The following is a 13,787-nucleotide window of genomic DNA, read 5'->3' on the forward strand; positions in this document are numbered from 1 at the left end:
AAGAAGAGGTCCTATTTATTCTGTCAACAGCTTTATCCCAAGTGTCCCTGGATATGTCAATTCCTAACTCTCCTATCCATTCTGTTTTGATCTTATCAATTGATATATTTTTAAGTGTCATAATAAGGTTATATATTCTGGAAATTAGGCCCTTGAGGTGTATAGGGGCCTTAAGAACCAGGTCCAGTCCCGATTCAGAGGGCATTTGAGGGAATTAAGAGCAATGGGCCTGAATAAAGTGACGAACCTGAAGAAATCGAAAAAAGTCAGACTTTTGGAGATTAAATTTTTGTATCAGATCGTTGTAATTAGCAAAAATATTGTCAATGAAAAAGTCACTACATTTAGCTAAACCACGGTGCTCCCATTGCTTATAAGTAGCATCTAGCTTGGCAGCTGGGAAAAGATGATTATTACATATGGGGGTTTCCAGGGAAAAGTCTGTGAGTTGAAATGCTTGTCTAAATTGATTATATATTTTGAGAGTTGAAATTACAACTGGATTTGAGGAAAACTGCGAGGGTGAGAATGGTGACTTCATTGTAATCAACACTGCCAGTGATGTTGATTTGCAAGATTTTGCCTCCACTTCACACCATTCTGTATGAGGAGACTGAAACCAATAAATAACTTTTTGCAAATTTGCTGCCCAGTAATAGTTTAACAAATTTGGGAGAGCCAGTCCACCATCCTTTTTTGGTCTCTCAAGAAACTCTCTACGTATCCTTGGCTTTTTGCCCCCCCATAAAAAAGAAGACAGCAGCCTATTGGTTGACTGAAAGAAGGATTTTGGCAAGAAAATTGGAAGACTCTGAAACAAATATAATAATCTCGGTAACACATTCATTTTAACACAATTAATTTTACCAGCTAAGGACAAATATATAACACTCCACCGTTGAAGATCTGATTCAAGTTTTTTAATTATGGGACTATAATTTGCTTTAAACAGACCAGTGTATGTACAAGTAATATTTATTCCCAAGTATTTAAATCCTGATTTTGATATGCAAAAAGGCAAGTCTCCATCTGTTATCTGATCTGCCTCATGATTTATAGGGAAGCATATACTTTTAGAGAAGTTTAATTTGTAACCTGAAAAGTTCCCGTACTCTTTTAATATTTTCACAACTTCAGAGACACATGATAGTGGGTCAGTTATATACAATAATAAATCGTCTGCATAAAGTGAGACTTTATATTCGACATCCATTCTTTTAATACCACTAATAGACTGTGATGACCTAAGTACTGATGATAATGGTTCCATAGCCAAAATAAATAGTAAGGAGCTAAGAGGGCATCCCTGTCGTGTACCTCTAGACAAGGAAAAATATTCTGATATTATCTTATTTGTGACTACTGCTGCCTTTGGCTGATGATAAAGCAAGTGAATCCATGAAATAAACTTTGATCCGAATCCGAATTTATCTAATACTGCAAATAAATAGTTCCATTCAACTCTATCAAACGCCTTCTCTGCGTCTAGAGAAATAATCACTTCAGGATTACTCTTTGACACAGAGGAATGCACAACATTAAGAAGTTTGTGAATATTAACGAAAGAGTGGCGCCCCTTGATAAAGCCTGTCTGGTCTTGTGATATAATATCTGGTATTATATAATCTATTCTAGAAGCCAGTATTTTAGATAAAATTTTAACATCTACATTTAGTAAGGAAATAGGTCTATAAGAACTACAATCAAGGGCATCTTTATCTGGTTTCAAGAGAACTGTGATATGGGCCTGTGTAAGAGTTTGCGGTAGTTTTGATTGATCAAGAGAGTGATTGAACATATTTAAAAGCAAAGGTGACAATTGTAGGGAGAATTTCTTATAAAATTCGACGGGAAATCCGTCCGGTCCCGGGGCTTTACCGCTCTGCATAGCTCTGATTGAGTTTTCTATCTCTTGAAGTTGTAAAGGTTTATCCAGATTATTCTTTTGGTCTTCATTAACTGTGGGTAGGTAAATTTTAGCCAAAAATGTCGTCATGAAAGAGTTATTCTGTGGGAATTCTGAAGTATACAGATCTAAATAATACCCACGCTATGTTTTAAGGTGAGCCCGACTATATCTAGTCGAAATCTCTCAACCTTACCCACAAGCTCAGGCTCCTTCCCCACCAGAGAGGTGACATTCCATTAGGACAGAACAGAAAGCCTTTATTGTCATTGTACAGAGGATATATAGTAAATAGGCATAAATATATAAAATGTACATATACAGTGGAGGGGGAAAGCACCCCCACTCATCAGGATTACATTTAGTTACATTTATGCAGAGAGAAAAACAGTTACTTTGCATGTTCATTCAGCCTGCTGAACTGAGGCATTTATTTTTGTCTAACATACATCACACTTCAGACAGAGTAAATAGGATTTTGCCAGGGAGAACCAGCAAACGTCACACTGTGATACAGTGAAAATGATTCCTCGAGCACACAATGAGCTATCCTAGCATGCACAGTGACACAGGGGAGTTTTTATAATAAACCCAAAACCCTGGACAGAGGGGCTCAGTGAATGAGGAGGTGAATCTGTACAGGGGGGTCAGTCCATCAGAGGAGACTCTGTAGAAGGACAGAGCACCAGCCCCCCAGTCCAGATACACTCCTACTGTGCGGGAACCTGAGGCCTCTATGGGTAAGACAGTCTGCTTCTTATTGTGCCAGACAGAGTAACTGTTACTGCAGCTCAGACTCCATGACTTGTCATTGTCTCCAAGCCGACAGTCAGCACTGTTTCCTTTCCTCTTGATTCCTTTATAAGTCACTCCTATCCCGGCTCCACCTCCATCCCACTCAGCCTCCCAGTAACAGCGGCCAGTCAGACTCTCTCTGCACAGAACTTGGAGGCGGCAGTCAAATCTCTCTGGATGATCAGGATATGGTTGCTCCTCTTCCTCCCATGTCACCTTCCTGTTCCCTTCTGACAGAGACAGGTCTCTGTTTGCTGTGTTGGGGTCCAGTGTCAGTTGGCAGGAGTCTGTAGGCAAAAGGAAGAGCTGCTAGTACCATCAGACAGATGGGCATCTCCGCCATTTTATCACACGTTGCTCACTCACTAACACAGAACTCGCTCCAATATGCACATTTTACTCCCAATATACTCCTGCAGCCTCTGCGCTGTGTGTGATAGACACTGTGCTGACAGACTCACTTGGGGCTGCCAAAATGCAGCATGGGCTAAACTAACAGGTTTTTTTTCCAGTAAATAAAATTACAAAGCAACAACATTCATCAAACATATTTGCCGCAAGCATATTTACCACAAACATACGACACCAAACATTAATACTAAAAGTGAGTGTCTTTACTTTGAAATATGAACTTCCTTCAAATCACATTGGACATGAACCTCCTCACAACAGCATTAACTGTAGACTGAGGAATACTGAATGAATCGCTGTTTTGAACCGGTTCTGTTCAGTAAATCAGTTGAACCGGTTTTCAAATGTAAAAGAATCAAGTGTTTTTGTATGTCCACGCATTGTACACAGGGTTCTTGCAGGTTTCAGTAAGTTAAATTTAAGACCTTTGTAAGACCTTTTAAGACCATTATGTCACTCATATCCTTAGCCCAACATCCACATATCATATGTGTTTAGAGCATGTGGGAGTGGTATTTTAAGGCTTAAACTATAAAAAAGTTTATGTATATGTTATTTCTATATTGTCACGTCTCGGCAGGCAGGTGAGCAGGGAAGCAGACGAGAGCAGCCAGGAAGTCCGGTAAAGGGGTTTTATTGCACGAACGACGAACAGGCACGGACATCCACGGACAATACAATGACGGATCTGGGGTAACGTACTCAGACGCGGACTAAATACAGAAGACAAGCTAGACATAACAGGACTCAGGTGATCACAATCAGGGCTGAACACGAGGTAACGAGGTGGGCGTGGCACACATCAGGAGCGGACGGAGCGGATCATGACATATATCGCGGATTTTCACCTATCGCTGATGGGTCTGGAACGTAACTTCCGCGATAGGTGGGGGATCCAGACCCATCAGCGATAGGTGAAAATGCGCGATATAGAAAGACCATATACATAAACTTTTTTTATAGTTTAAGCCTTAAAATATATAGTGATCCCCTGCCTATCACGGAAGTTACATTCCAGACCCATCAGCGATAATGAAAACAACTGGAAATAGCTGATAAACACAGGGAATCCACACGGGGTTAACGAGGGGGCGTGGCACACGGGAGGAGCGGACGAGCGGGGCAAGACATACTGCACTTTTAATCAGATTTTTAATATTTTCTAAGCAATTTTTATTCAAATAAGTTTTTTTTTCATCTCTATTTTGCTTTTTTTGTCTTGGTTTAACTTTTTAAAATCTTGTTTTTATAAAGCACATTAAATAACCCCTGTGTATGATAATAAAAACTTGCCTTGCCTTACCATAAGGAGACCGAGAAACATTCTCCTCAAGACCACACAAACAACTAAAAACTATATGCTGGAAACTAAGACATTCACAAGGTAAGGCTAGTAGTTGCCTTTTAACTGAAAAAATTCACTCCAGTCATCAGAGAAAAAAGTTCTAATGCACTACATCAAAACATTTACATTGCAATAATGTATGGCATGAAATAAACTTGTAACTATATCATTCAGTAATACAAATAATAAAACAACATACCATTCACATTGACCTCAAGAACTAAGTTAGCGCTTGATTCCCCTGCACTTTCTGTTGCAGCTGGGCATGCACCTGACGTCAGTGGCTGAAAGTGCACGTTCTGCAGCCAGACCCATCTCAAACTGTTTGTTTGCCTAGCTGCAGTAATCACGCAATGGGATTTGTAGTTTTATTACCACGCAGACACCGGTGTAGACCAGAAAACACAACCAACGGATTAGTTTTACAGCGTTTTACTATTTTATTTTCTGTGAACAACGCTTTTTGGGAATGAACGGAGGTAAGAATTTTAAGACTTGGGTAAATTAAATTTAAGACATAGGATGAAAATCTGGATATTTTTAAGACATTTTAAGGCCTTAAATTTAACTTTCTGAATTTAAGACTTTTTAAGATCCCGCGGGAACCCTGTGTACAGGTACACGTTTTAGATTATAAAAGTATAAAAAAGACAATAAATATGTAACATATAATTCACATATAAAAACACACAGCAACCTTTGTAAATTCACTTGTATTTGCTTTTCGTACACTCTCTGTAGCCATGTTGCCTTCAGTGCCCCTCTGCGTACCCTAATCCTTTGCTTTTGTAATGTGTTCATGCCTGGCCTACTCCTGACTTCGACAATCCAAGTTAGTGAGTTTTAACTTCTATTTTTGAGTTTGTTGTTTTAATTCGGTTAGGTTTCATGCCTCATGCTTTTAGTTTCATTCCATTTTTTATAACCCTCTGAGTAGTTCTGCATTTTGACAAGATTGTTTCAAGCAGTTTCTCAGCAAATCTTGTGAGACCCAAAACTCACAGTGACTAGTCTGTCTTAACTGTCTTTAAGTGACTTAACTGTTTATATGTAAAATGCTAAATTCTGTTTATGTAATTGTTTTCCTTTTTAATTAGTCCAGAACTGATTTATATATATTCACAAGACTAGGAGATTACCACTATTTTAATAAAAATAAGATTTTAATAAACGGGAGGTTTCAATGAAAGTGACTCAACATAGTGCAGCAGCACTCTTTGAACTGAACCCCAACTCTTTGAATTGAACACTCGATTCATTTAAAATGAACAGTTCGATAGAATTGGTTCTGTAAATTGAACCAAACTTCCCATCACTACTGAGAAATACTACAAGTGCCGTCTTAGGACGATACTAATGAATCTCAAAAAGAAATGCATACACTCCCCGCTGATTTGGGGAAGACTACGGGCGCTGTCTTAGGCCAATACTAATTAATCTCAAAATGACAGCACATACACTCACCGCATGCGTAAAAAGAAGAAACAGGAAGCATTTTTTTTGTTATTTTGGTGAAATTAGAGATATAGAACTAACTATATCGGAATATACTTTGTCCCTGTGACACTACCACACAAACACAATATGAGCAGCTATAAAGAACTTGTTTATCAAAAATAATGATCAAATAAATAAATGATATCCAGAAAAAAACGAATTAAATTGTTTTTGGTGATGTCTGTTTTGTTGGTGTGTTTGTTTTTCTTTCCTTTGGATGTTGTCTAAAATGATACAAAAGGGGAAACTCACCTAAACACAAACATGGAAATCCATCTACACACAATGCAAAAAGCCACAATCATCACAACAATTGTGTGAATTAATACAACCATAAAATGGAATTAATGGTATTATTAATAAAAACATGCAAACAGACTTACATTTCTGTAAGCCTGGTCTGGTCCTGCACTCTCCACCGTGGTCCAAACTATAGGAGAAGCAGAATGACATAGTACAGCTGTATCCATTTATTTATTGGTGCCTTTTCTTCACATACATGCATAAGTATCTGTAGTGTGTCTCACTTCAGCTTCTCCAACTTAAAGCTAGGATTCTCCAACACAGCAGACAGCAGCCTCACTACTGTGTCTCCTGGGTGATTGTAGCTGAGATCCAGCTCTCTCAGGTATGAGGGATTTGACCTCAGAGCTGAAGCCAGGGAAGAACAGCCTTCTTCTGTGACTCTACAGCCTGACAGCCTGCATAGAGACAGATAAAACTCTCCAATAAATAAGATCACCTCACCATTACAAGTACAGTGAAAACCGCTCATTGTGATCACATCACGTCTGGATAAAATTCATTGCTATAAGCGGATGATCATTATAACTGATTTTTATCTTGTCTTACTAAATGACATATTTATTAAGCAGGAATATAAGCAGGGATTGACATAACTGTTTAAATAATTTGCTTATAATAATAATTTTGAAATTGATTAAATCAAGTAAACAGCGACCCTGTCTGTTTTATTACCTTATATTCAGGGATGGACATAACTGGTACACAACTACGCATTCACCTTTAAAAGCGATACGTGCGGCAATCGATTGTTGTAACAGTGTGAATGTGTACGTATTTTATGTGCATTTGCGCCAATATGACAAGAAATTATTGTGTATTTTAACCTTTATATACTAATTCATACTTTACATGAATCGATTACCGCACATATAGTTTTTAAAGGTGAAGGCGTACTTGCATACCAGTTATGTCCATCCCTGAATATAAGGTAATAAAACAGACAGGGTCGCTGTTTACTTGATTTAATCAATTTCAAAATTATTATTATAAGCAAATTATTTAAACAGTATTTTAGGAATGATTCTGTCCCAAACTTTTCGATCCATTTCACAGTGTGGAACACCCAGTAATATTGACCCCAGTACCCCCAGTTTACGGTGTGGAATATCCAGTAATACTGACCTCAGTACCTCCAGTTTACACTGTGAATCCCCCAGCCCAGCAGAGAGCAGCTTCACTCCTGAATCCTGCAGGTCATTGTCACTCAGGTCCAGCTCTCTTAGAGGTGAGGAGTTTGATCTGAGAGCTGTAGCCAGCGCCTCACAGCATTTCTCTGTGAGTTCACACCAGTTCACCCTTAGGAAAATGAAACACTTATAAAATCACTTTTTGCATTGGTGCACAGTATCTTACATTAAAGTGAACACAGTCATCATAGAAGAGGTTTCTTAAAAGAATTAATGTATTGCACAGCATATAAAAAGCATATTAACAATCACCCCAGTTTTGATTGGTGTCCATTATACTTTCATTGGTAACTTTGTTAAACTCTGAATATTTAAGTTCTAAATTGCACCATAACATAACTTTTCTTTGTCTTTTAGCTAACCAACACAAATCATGTGCTAAAAATGATTGGTGTCATGACCTGCTCGTTCGATCCTCCTGTGTGCCACGCCCCCTCGTTACCTCGTGTTAATTCCTGATTGTGATCACCTGTTGCCTGTTATTCTCTGCTTGTCTTGTGTATATTAGTCCGCGTTCAAGTCAGTTTCCCTAGGTCTGTCATTGATGTGGTTTATCGTGCTGTACCCTGCCCAGTCGTTTTGTGGAATAAAACCCCGATGTCTGACTCCACGGCTTCGCTGCCTTCCTGCCCGCCGGGCGATCATTACAATTGGTTTCCTGCTTTATTGCTTAATTATTCCTAACATGGTTTGACTGCTGACAGGTTTGTGGGATATATGGAATTAGGAGTTGTGTTTATTATGTTACTGCTGAAATGCATTATGGGCCGTCCTGTCCAGTTTCTTTTTTGTAAAACACATATTCTGTATCAGCGTTATTACTGATAATAAAAAGTTAAATCAAAAGTATAAGAAAATATTTTCATAAAGTGATGATATGACAATAAAATAAAAAAAAACTACAACAGAACAAAAAAAATAACTACTGCATCCAAAACTAACCGATATCTAAAAATAACAAACTCCTTTCCATTACTACTTTATACTATTTAACTGATATAATGGTGTGTTTATCTTTACCATTAAAAATACCTTGACCAGCAATGGTCGGCTCTCAGCCATGACAGCATGGTGTTAGATCAGTGTGTAATGCTTGAGGGAGGTTAGCCATGACAGTATGGCGTTAGGTCAGTGTGTAATGCCTGAGGGAGATTAGCCATGACAGTATGGTGTTAGATCAGTGTGTAATGATTGAAGGAGATTAGCCATGACAGTATGGCATTAGATCAGTGCATAACATTTTATGGAGGTCAGGCAGGACGGTATCTTGGTAGATAACGCTTGGGCCCTTCCATGAATCACCACCTTATTGTGTTGGAGGGGTTTTTGTCCCTCTGTGATTTTGTTGTCGGGGGAACTGCCCCTGTTAGGGTCTCCCAAGGCAAATTGATTCTAGGTGAACAGCTTAACAAAGTGCAATTCAGAATGACCCCTATGGAAAAAAAAAAACACTAAGGATAATTTGATTCTGCCCAGATTGGAGTGACTGGGGCCCCGCCCTGGAGCCAGGCATGGGGCAGAGCTGGCAGACGAGAACCAGAACCAGAGACGAGATACAAACCCAATTTAATTCACAAAATGCATTTCGACGACAAAATGACTTTCTTTAATTCACAAAATGCATTGAGGACAAAATGACTTTCTTCTGTCCACAAAATATACGTGCACGAAAGAAAGTGAAGTCTTTTTGTTTTTATGGACAGAATGCAGCAAGGCATTACTTCATTTTGTCATTACACAGTGCTTTACACAGGAAGAACATGTAAGCTCTGCACACACAGAACCAGAGACGAGGTACAGTGTTGCACTTGCTGCAACACTGACATAAAATGTTCATTCTGTACTTACTTCAACTTCTCCATCTTACACCTGGGATTCTCCAGTGCGGCAGAGAGCAGCTTCAATCCTAAGTCTCCTGGGTGATTGTAGCTCAGATCCAGCTCTCTCAGGTGTGAGGGGTTTGACCTCAGAGCTGAAGCCAGGGAAGAACAGCCTTCTTCTGTGACTCTACAGCCTGACAGCCTACAGAGACACAGACAAAAAGCTCTCAAATAAATTACCAGCCAAGAGTATTTTATTTGGTGTAATTCCACCTGCGGAAATGTGATTTAGGTTCCTCTGCTGGGAAACTGTGAAAAGCCCAGGTATTTACTCTAGTACATAGAGTAACAATATTAAGTCAGTATAACAATATTATAACAAAACATCTGCATCATATCCACTTTTCTGAGAAATAAAAAGCTGAAATCTATACCTGCTTAGTGGGAAGGAAACGGTGTGAGTGCAGAGGTTCGCTCGTGTGACTTGCCTTGCAAACGTCACAGAAAAACTTTATAATATAAAGTACTGACATAGTTCATGCTTAAGCAGCTTGGATTCAGGATCAGCCACATTACTGGCTGAGGCTCTTCAGACCTGAGATAATATTAGTCCTTCTGCTGCATCTAGAGGCCTAAACAGGAGCTTAAGTCAGAGTAAATGAACTGGCCATGTGGCTGATCCCTCAGCCCTTCCCAGAACACTCCTTTCTGTGGCTGCAGGGTGGAGGGTGTCTCAAATATACCGTCAAATACCCGAGGCCTGTGGTTTAATCTGTGTCCCAGTTGCAGTGTCAGTGTGAAATACCAGTTTACTATTTGATCGGAGAAATATGACTGACCTCAGTACCCCCAGTTTACAGTTTGGAATACCCAGTAATACTGACCTCAGTATCCAAAGTTTACAGTGTACAATACCCAGTGTCACTAACCTCAGTATCCACAGTTTACAGTCTAGAATACCCAGTGTCACTGACATCAGTATCCCCAGTTTACAGTGTGGTATACCAAGTAACACTCTCCTCATATCTGCAGTTAACAGTGTGGAATAACCAGTAACACTGTCCTCAGTATCTCCAGTTAACTGTGTGGAATACCCAGTAACACTAATTTCAGTATCACTACTTTACAGTGTGAATTACCCAGTAATACTGACCTCAGTATCCCCAATTTACAGTGTGGAATACCCAGTAATACTGACCTCAGTATTCTCAGTTTACATTGTGAATCCCACAGTCCAGCAGAGAGCAGCTTCACTCCGGAATCCTGCAGGTCATTGTCACTCAGGTCCAGCTCTCTCAGGGGTGAGGAGTTTGATCTGAGAGCTGAAACCAGCGCCTCACAGCATTTCTCTGTGAGTTCACAGCTGTTCAGCCTGCAAAAGGAGCTGTGTTATTATACACACATAGACCAGTATACACTCACCTAAAGGATTATTAGGAACACCATACTAATACAGTGTTTGACCCCCTTTCGCCTTCAGAACTGCCTTAATTCTACGTGGCATTGATTCAACAAGGTGCTGAAAGCATTCTTTAGAAATGTTGGCCCATATTGATAGGATAGCATCTTGCAGTTGATGGAGATTAGTGGGATGCACATCCAGGGCACGAAGCTCCCGTTCCACCACATCCCAAAGATGCTCTATTGGGTTGAGATCTGGTGACTGTGGGGGCCATTTTAGTACAGTGAACTCATTGTCATGTTCAAGAAACCAATTTGAAATGATTCGAGCTTTGTGACATGGTGCATTATCCTGCTGGAAGTAGCCATCAGAGGATGGGTACATGGTGGTCATAAAGGGATGGACATGGTCAGAAACAATGCTCAGGTAGGCCGTGGCATTTAGACGATGCCCAATTGGCACTAAGGGGCCTAAAGTGTGCCAAGAAAACATCCCTCACACCATTACACCACCACCACCAGCCTGCACAGTGGTAACAAGGCATGATGGATCCATGTTCTCATTCTGTTTACGCCAAATTCTGACTCTACCATTTGAATGTCTCAACAGAAATCGAGACTCATCAGACCAGGCAACATTTTTCCAGTCTTCAACTGTCCAATTTTGGTGAGCTTGTGCAAATTGTAGCCTCTTTTTCCTATTTGTAGTGGAGATGAGTGGTACCCGGTGGGGTCTTCTGCTGTTGTAGCCCATCCGCCTCAAGGTTGTGCGTGTTGTGGCTTCACAAATGCTTTGCTGCATACCTCGGTTGTAATGAGTGGTTATTTCAGTCAAAGTTGCTCTTCTATCAGCTTGAATCAGTCGGCCCATTCTCCTCTGACCTCTAGCATCAACAAGGCATTTTCGCCCACAGGACTGCTGCATACTGGATGTTTTTCCCTTTGCACACCATTCTTTGTAAACCCTAGAAATGGTTGTGCGTGAAAATCCCAGTAACTGAGCAGATTGTGAAATACTCAGACCGGCCCGTCTGGCACCAACAACCATGCCACGCTCAAAATTGCTTAAATCACCTTTCTTTCCCATTCTGACATTCAGTTTGGAGTTCAGGAGATTGTCTTGACCAGGACCACACCCCTAAATGCATTGAAGCAACTGCCATGTGATTGGTTGATTAGATAATTGCATTAATGAGAAATTGAACAGGTGTTCCTAATAATCCTTTAGGTGAGTGTATATCGTACACATCATTGATCACAGTGGTACAAAATATCCAAACAAACTTTTTTTCAGCATAATAAGAGACAGAATACAATTCAAAGGGAAACAGAGGCTAAACACAGCAGTACCTTAAACTACTACAGTTAGAAAAGTGATTAAATATGGTAAATTTTTTATTTTTGTCAATCCTCTGATGGTCATCGTGTTCCCTGTCATGAAGAATACAGTGAACATTTTCATTTCAGAGCACAAATATCCTGAACGTTTTTGTGTGCAGAACATTGAGGAACAGGATCGATCTACTCAAATGAGCAGCTGTTAGCACAATACAGGTTCTCCTGTGAGTTTACTGTATTTGTTGGTATTTACTGTGTATTTTCTGCAGTCATATGATCATCGACAGTGGGCAAGAATATCATGGGTTAAAAGCCTATAGTTTTACTCAAACTGTACATTTTCATAAGTCATACAGACCATTTTCCCAATAATGTTCAGTATGTGTTATATTGCATATTCCAGAGCCAGTTTGAATTAGGGTAAGAGTGTGAATATGCTCTAAAATCCATTCAGTGACATGTTAATTAAAATATATCAGTTATTTTGTTGTTTTGATGTCCTTGAAGCTGTAGCCAACTCCAAAGTGGTTTTTAATGGACTTGAGGATGAGATACCTTGAGACTGCATAAATATTTTCATAGAGCTCTGAGCAGCGCTGTGACTCAGTGATCAGCACTACAGCTGACCATTTAGGGTTTTGGGTTTAGTTCCTACCTAGAATATGTGTGTGTGCGTGTTTTTGTGGGATTTGAACTAGTGATGCACCAATAAAGGTAACAAACATTATTGGCTGATTGTTTTGAAACCGATACCAATTGTTTGGGAGGTTCTGCTTAAATATCTTTACAGGGACACTCCACCCAAATACATTTTAAAAGTATTTATTTTTTAATAAGAAAATACCAATTCTGGGATACAGCACAGGACTATATTTTATAACTGTATACATCTTATATATTTATAACATCTATAACAGTGAAGGGCTGATCATCAAGTGTGATCAACTCTGTTTCAAGTAAAATATTTTGATTTTGCACTGTCTGCACTGAATTTTCTTTTGCTATGAAATGCTAGTGTTACAGAGAGAATAGCGTGATTCGGCAGTACTGCAGCCTCTTTTATTGGATTTGTTTTTCAGAGACTCTTCATACTCTTCACTGTTTTGCCTTAAAGTGAGAACTCAAATTTGTTTTCTTGAAATTTAGAGGTGTCATGATTAGTGATCGACCGATATTGATTTTTTTATTACCGATACCGATACAATTATTTGCATGTTTATATTCAGAACCGATATTTATTTACTATTATACTTCTGTTTTTGACAAAATGATTACAACACCACTGAACTGAACAAACTGTTTTATTTATTGCAAGATGGCGCCTCTGTTAGGCTATGCCTCTACCTTGCTCTGCTCACCTCCGTCTTTCCGTACTGCATTGATGGTTTTTTGTTGTGTTTCGTTATTGTTTGTATGTGGCTTACGAGCTACGTTTACTTACGATCGCTCATCGCTCATTAACATACGGCTAGCGATGGGAAAGTTTTCTTGCCAGTACAATTTTACCTTTTCTCCTCCCTTGATGGAGGATGCCGCGTTGTTATGCGGATTCCCCCTGCTGCTAGCAAACAGTGCCCGGGACAAGCTGCGGGCTCGGCGGAGGAAGAAGAGACGAGGAAAAAGGGCAGGTGTGCATGTGAGAACCCGGTGCTTATGGATCTTTGCTCCCTCGATTTTCTCTCGATTCGACGACCTTCAGCTAAGGCCGACTGTCCTGAGACCGGTACTTCCTGGAACTCCTGCTGTCTCGCGCAACACGCCTCGGCCAAGACCCCGAGTCT

General features: G+C 39.8%; 1 protein-coding gene across 2 annotated transcripts in view; it reads right to left on the reverse strand.

Moving 5' to 3' along the window:
• Positions 1-2,251: 2,251 nt before the first annotated feature.
• Positions 2,252-13,787, reverse strand: part of LOC111842472 (protein NLRC3-like) — a 391,304-nt gene continuing 379,768 nt past the window's right edge. Inside the window, exons 4-9 of one of the 2 annotated variants that reach the window (XM_023809102.2) lie at positions 10,466-10,639; positions 9,296-9,469; positions 7,383-7,556; positions 6,482-6,655; positions 6,338-6,384; positions 2,252-2,988 (exon numbers count right to left, since the gene is read on the reverse strand). In XM_023809102.2, coding sequence (XP_023664870.2) covers positions 2,453-2,988; positions 6,338-6,384; positions 6,482-6,655; positions 7,383-7,556; positions 9,296-9,469; positions 10,466-10,639 — 1,279 coding nt within the window. In that variant the 3' untranslated portion in view covers positions 2,252-2,452. The remainder of the gene's footprint in view (positions 2,989-6,337; positions 6,385-6,481; positions 6,656-7,382; positions 7,557-9,295; positions 9,470-10,465; positions 10,640-13,787) is intronic. The other variant, XM_072711521.1, reaches the window with a different exon arrangement.

Source organism: Paramormyrops kingsleyae, chromosome 4 (assembly GCF_048594095.1).
Source record: "Paramormyrops kingsleyae isolate MSU_618 chromosome 4, PKINGS_0.4, whole genome shotgun sequence".
Taxonomy (NCBI): Eukaryota; Metazoa; Chordata; class Actinopteri; order Osteoglossiformes; family Mormyridae; genus Paramormyrops; species Paramormyrops kingsleyae.